The 6,204-nt window shown below is 49.0% G+C and overlaps 1 protein-coding gene across 1 annotated transcript; it reads left to right on the top strand.

Moving 5' to 3' along the window:
• Positions 1-2,262: 2,262 nt before the first annotated feature.
• On the top strand, positions 2,263-4,716 carry LOC131957052 (uncharacterized; the record flags this gene model as incomplete). Its single annotated transcript, XM_059321753.1, has 2 exons — positions 2,263-3,669; positions 4,123-4,716. Coding segments are annotated over 2 exons (2,001 nt in total), but the record flags the coding sequence as incomplete, so codon positions are not given.
• Positions 4,717-6,204: the final 1,488 nt, after the last annotated feature.

Raw genomic sequence — 6,204 nt, 5'->3', positions numbered from 1 at the left:
AGCACACCAGGCTCATCTAGTACACCACCATCAACAAGCACACCTGGTTCATCAAGTACACCTGGTTCTTCAAGCACACCTGGCTCATCTAGTACACCAGGATCATCAAGCACACCAGGATCATCTAGTACACCAGGCTCATCAAGTACACCAGGATCATCAAGCACACCTGGTTCGTCAGTCACACCAAGTACACCACAATCAACAAGCACACCCGTTTCATCAAGTACTCCAGGCACTTCAACCACACCTGCATCTTCAAGCACACCAGGCTCATCTAGTACACCACCATCAACAAGCACACCTGGTTCATCAAGTACACCTGGTTCTTCAAGCACACCTGGCTCATCTAGTACACCAGGATCATCAAGCACACCAGGATCATCTAGTACACCAGGCTCATCAAGTACACCAGGATCATCAAGCACACCTGGTTCGTCAGTCACACCAAGTACACCACAATCAACAAGCACACCCGTTTCATCAAGTACTCCAGGCACTTCAACCACACCTGCATCTTCAAGCACACCAGGCTCATCTAGTACACCACCATCAACAAGCACACCTGGTTCATCAAGTACACCTGGTTCTTCAAGCACACCTGGCTCATCTAGTACACCAGGATCATCAAGCACACCAGGATCATCTAGTACACCAGGCTCATCAAGTACACCAGGATCATCAAGCACACCTGGTTCGTCAGTCACACCAAGTACACCACAATCAACAAGCACACCCGTTTCATCAAGTGCTCCAGGCACTTCAACCACACCTGCATCTTCAAGCACACCAGGCTCATCTAGTACACCACCATCAACAAGCACACCTGGTTCATCAAGTACACCTGGTTCTTCAAGCACACCTGGCTCATCTAGTACACCAGGATCATCAAGCACACCAGGATCATCTAGTACACCAGGCTCATCAAGTACACCAGGATCATCAAGCACACCTGGTTCGTCAGTCACACCAAGTACACCACAATCAACAAGCACACCCGTTTCATCAAGTACTCCAGGCACTTCAACCACACCTGCATCTTCAAGCACACCAGGCTCATCTAGTACACCACCATCAACAAGCACACCTGGTTCATCAAGTACACCTGGTTCTTCAAGCACACCTGGCTCATCTAGTACACCTGGCTCATCTAGTACACCAGGATCATCAAGCACACCAGGATCATCTAGTACACCAGGCTCATCAAGTACACCAGGATCATCAAGCACACCTGCTTCGTCAGTCACACCAAGTACACCACAATCAACAAGCACACCCGTTTCATCAAGTACTCCAGGCACTTCAACCACACCTGCATCTTCAAGCACACCAGGCTCATCTAGTACACCACCATCAACAAGCACACCTGGTTCATCAAGTACACCTGGTTCTTCAAGCACACCTGGCTCATCTAGTACACCAGGATCATCAAGCACACCAGGATCATCTAGTACACCAGGCTCATCAAGTACACCAGGATCATCAAGCACACCTGGTTCGTCAGTCACACCAAGTACACCACAATCAACAAGCACACCCGTTTCATCAAGTACTCCAGGCACTTCAACCACACCTGCATCTTCAAGCACACCAGGCTCATCTAGTACACCACCATCAACAAGCACACCTGGTTCATCAAGTACACCTGGTTCTTCAAGCACACCTGGCTCATCTAGTACACCAGGATCATCAAGCACACCAGGATCATCTAGTACACCAGGCTCATTAAGTACACCAGGATCATCAAGCACACCTGGTTCATCAGTCACACCAAGTACACCACAATCAACAAGCACACCCGTTTCATCAAGTGCTCCAGGCACTTCAACCACACCTGCATCTTCAAGCACACCAGGCTCATCTAGTACACCACCATCAACAAGCACACCTGGTTCATCAAGTACACCTGGTTCTTCAAGCACACCTGGCTCATCTAGTACACCAGGATCATCAAGCACACCAGGATCATCTAGTACACCAGGCTCATCAAGTACACCAGGATCATCAAGCACACCTGGTTCGTCAGTCACACCAAGTACACCACAATCAACAAGCACACCCGTTTCATCAAGTACTCCAGGCACTTCAACCACACCTGCATCTTCAAGCACACCAGGCTCATCTAGTACACCACCATCAACAAGCACACCTGGTTCATCAAGTACACCTGGTTCTTCAAGCACACCTGGCTCATCTAGTACACCAGGATCATCAAGCACACCAGGATCATCTAGTACACCAGGCTCATCAAGTACACCAGGATCATCAAGCACACCTGGTTCGTCAGTCACACCAAGTACACCACAATCAACAAGCACACCCGTTTCATCAAGTACTCCAGGCACTTCAACCTCACCTGCATCTTCAAGCACTTCAGGCTCATCTAGTACTCCACCATCAACAAGCACACCTGGTTCATCAAGTACACCTGGTTCTTCAAGCACACCTGGCTCATCTAGTACACCAGGATCATCAAGCACACCAGGATCATCTAGTACACCAGGCTCATCAAGTACACCAGGATCATCAAGCACACCTGGTTCGTCAGTCACACCAAGTACACCACAATCAACAAGCACACCCGTTTCATCAAGTACTCCAGGCACTTCAACCACACCTGCATCTTCAAGCACACCAGGCTCATCTAGTACACCACCATCAACAAGCACACCTGGTTCATCAAGTACACCTGGTTCTTCAAGCACACCTGGCTCATCTAGTACACCAGGATCATCAAGCACACCAGGATCATCTAGTACACCAGGCTCATCAAGTACACCAGGATCATCAAGCACACCTGGTTCGTCAGTCACACCAAGTACACCACAATCAACAAGCACACCCGTTTCATCAAGTACTCCAGGCACTTCAACCACACCTGCATCTTCAAGCACACCAGGCTCATCTAGTACACCACCATCAACAAGCACACCTGGTTCATCAAGTACACCTGGTTCTTCAAGCACACCTGGCTCATCTAGTACACCAGGATCATCAAGCACACCAGGATCATCTAGTACACCAGGCTCATCAAGTACACCAGGATCATCAAGCACACCTGGTTCGTCAGTCACACCAAGTACACCACAATCAACAAGCACACCCGTTTCATCAAGTACTCCAGGCACTTCAACCACACCTGCATCTTCAAGCACACCAGGCTCATCTAGTACACCACCATCAACAAGCACACCTGGTTCATCAAGTACACCTGGTTCTTCAAGCACACCTGGCTCATCTAGTACACCAGGATCATCAAGCACACCAGGATCATCTAGTACACCAGGCTCATCAAGTACACCAGGATCATCAAGCACACCTGGTTCGTCAGTCACACCAAGTACACCACAATCAACAAGCACACCCGTTTCATCAAGTACTCCAGGCACTTCAACCACACCTGCATCTTCAAGCACACCAGGCTCATCTAGTACACCACCATCAACAAGCACACCTGGTTCATCAAGTACACCTGGTTCTTCAAGCACACCTGGCTCATCTAGTACACCAGGATCATCAAGCACACCAGGATCATCTAGTACACCAGGCTCATCAAGTACACCAGGATCATCAAGCACACCTGGTTCGTCAGTCACACCAAGTACACCACAATCAACAAGCACACCCGTTTCATCAAGTACTCCAGGCACTTCAACCACACCTGCATCTTCAAGCACACCAGGCTCATCTAGTACACCACCATCAACAAGCACACCTGGTTCATCAAGTACACCTGGTTCTTCAAGCACACCTGGCTCATCTAGTACACCAGGATCATCAAGCACACCAGGATCATCTAGTACACCAGGCTCATCAAGTACACCAGGATCATCAAGCACACCTGGTTCGTCAGTCACACCAAGTACACCACAATCAACAAGCACACCCGTTTCATCAAGTACTCCAGGCACTTCAACCTCACCTGCATCTTCAAGCACACCAGGCTCATCTAGTACTCCACCATCAACAAGCACACCTGGTTCATCAAGTACACCTGGTTCTTCAAGCACACCTGGCTCATCTAGTACACCAGGATCATCAAGCACACCAGGATCATCTAGTACACCAGGCTCATCAAGTACACCAGGATCATCAAGCACACCTGGTTCGTCAGTCACACCAAGTACACCACAATCAACAAGCACACCCGTTTCATCAAGTACTCCAGGCACTTCAACCACACCTGCATCTTCAAGCACACCAGGCTCATCTAGTACACCACCATCAACAAGCACACCTGGATCATCAAGTACACCTGGTTCTTCAAGCACACCTGGCTCATCTAGTACACCAGGATCATCAAGCACACCAGGATCATCTAGTACACCAGGCTCATCAAGTACACCAGGATCATCAAGCACACCTGGTTCGTCAGTCACACCAAGTACACCACAATCAACAAGCACACCCGTTTCATCAAGTACTCCAGGCACTTCAACCACACCTGCATCTTCAAGCACACCAGGCTCATCTAGTACACCACCATCAACAAGCACACCTGGTTCATCAAGTACACCTGGTTCTTCAAGCACACCTGGCTCATCTAGTACACCAGGATCATCAAGCACACCAGGATCATCTAGTACACCAGGCTCATCAAGTACACCAGGATCATCAAGCACACCTGGTTCGTCAGTCACACCAAGTACACCACAATCAACAAGCACACCCGTTTCATCAAGTACTCCAGGCACTTCAACCACACCTGCATCTTCAAGCACACCAGGCTCATCTAGTACACCACCATCAACAAGCACACCTGGTTCATCAAGTACACCTGGTTCTTCAAGCACACCTGGCTCATCTAGTACACCAGGATCATCAAGCACACCAGGATCATCTAGTACACCAGGCTCATCAAGTACACCAGGATCATCAAGCACACCTGGTTCGTCAGTCACACCAAGTACACCACAATCAACAAGCACACCCGTTTCATCAAGTACTCCAGGCACTTCAACCACACCTGCATCTTCAAGCACACCAGGCTCATCTAGTACACCACCATCAACAAGCACACCTGGTTCATCAAGTACACCTGGTTCTTCAAGCACACCTGGCTCATCTAGTACACCAGGATCATCAAGCACACCAGGATCATCTAGTACACCAGGCTCATCAAGTACACCAGGATCATCAAGCACACCTGGTTCGTCAGTCACACCAAGTACACCACAATCAACAAGCACACCCGTTTCATCAAGTACTCCAGGCACTTCAACCTCACCTGCATCTTCAAGCACACCAGGCTCATCTAGTACTCCACCATCAACAAGCACACCTGGTTCATCAAGTACACCTGGTTCTTCAAGCACACCTGGCTCATCTAGTACACCAGGATCATCAAGCACACCAGGATCATCTAGTACACCAGGCTCATCAAGTACACCAGGATCATCAAGCACACCTGGTTCGTCAGTCACACCAAGTACACCACAATCAACAAGCACACCCGTTTCATCAAGTACTCCAGGCACTTCAACCACACCTGCATCTTCAAGCACACCAGGCTCATCTAGTACACCACCATCAACAAGCACACCTGGTTCATCAAGTACACCTGGTTCTTCAAGCACACCTGGCTCATCTAGTACACCAGGATCATCAAGCACACCAGGATCATCTAGTACACCAGGCTCATCAAGTACACCAGGATCATCAAGCACACCTGGTTCGTCAGTCACACCAAGTACACCACAATCAACAAGCACACCCGTTTCATCAAGTACTCCAGGCACTTCAACCACACCTGCATCTTCAAGCACACCAGGCTCATCTAGTACACCACCATCAACAAGCACACCTGGTTCATCAAGTACACCTGGTTCTTCAAGCACACCTGGCTCATCTAGTACACCAGGATCATCAAGCACACCAGGATCATCTAGTACACCAGGATCATCAAGTACACCAGGATCATCAAGCACACCTGGTTCGTCAGTCACACCAAGTACACCACAATCAACAAGCACACCCGTTTCATCAAGTACTCCAGGCACTTCAACCACACCTGCATCTTCAAGCACACCAGGCTCATCTAGTACACCACCATCAACAAGCACACCTGGTTCATCAAGTACACCTGGTTCTTCAAGCACACCTGGCTCATCTAGTACACCAGGATCATCAAGCACACCAGGATCATCTAGTACACCAGGCTCATCAAGTACACCAGGATCATCAAGCACACCTGGTTCGTCAGTC

The sequence above is a fragment of the Physella acuta genome, unplaced genomic scaffold (genome assembly GCF_028476545.2).
Source record: "Physella acuta isolate Inbredline_101_S28 unplaced genomic scaffold, ASM2847654v3 ptg001199l, whole genome shotgun sequence".
Taxonomy (NCBI): domain Eukaryota; kingdom Metazoa; phylum Mollusca; class Gastropoda; family Physidae; genus Physella; species Physella acuta.
This window is presented reverse-complemented; position numbering and strand designations above follow the sequence as displayed.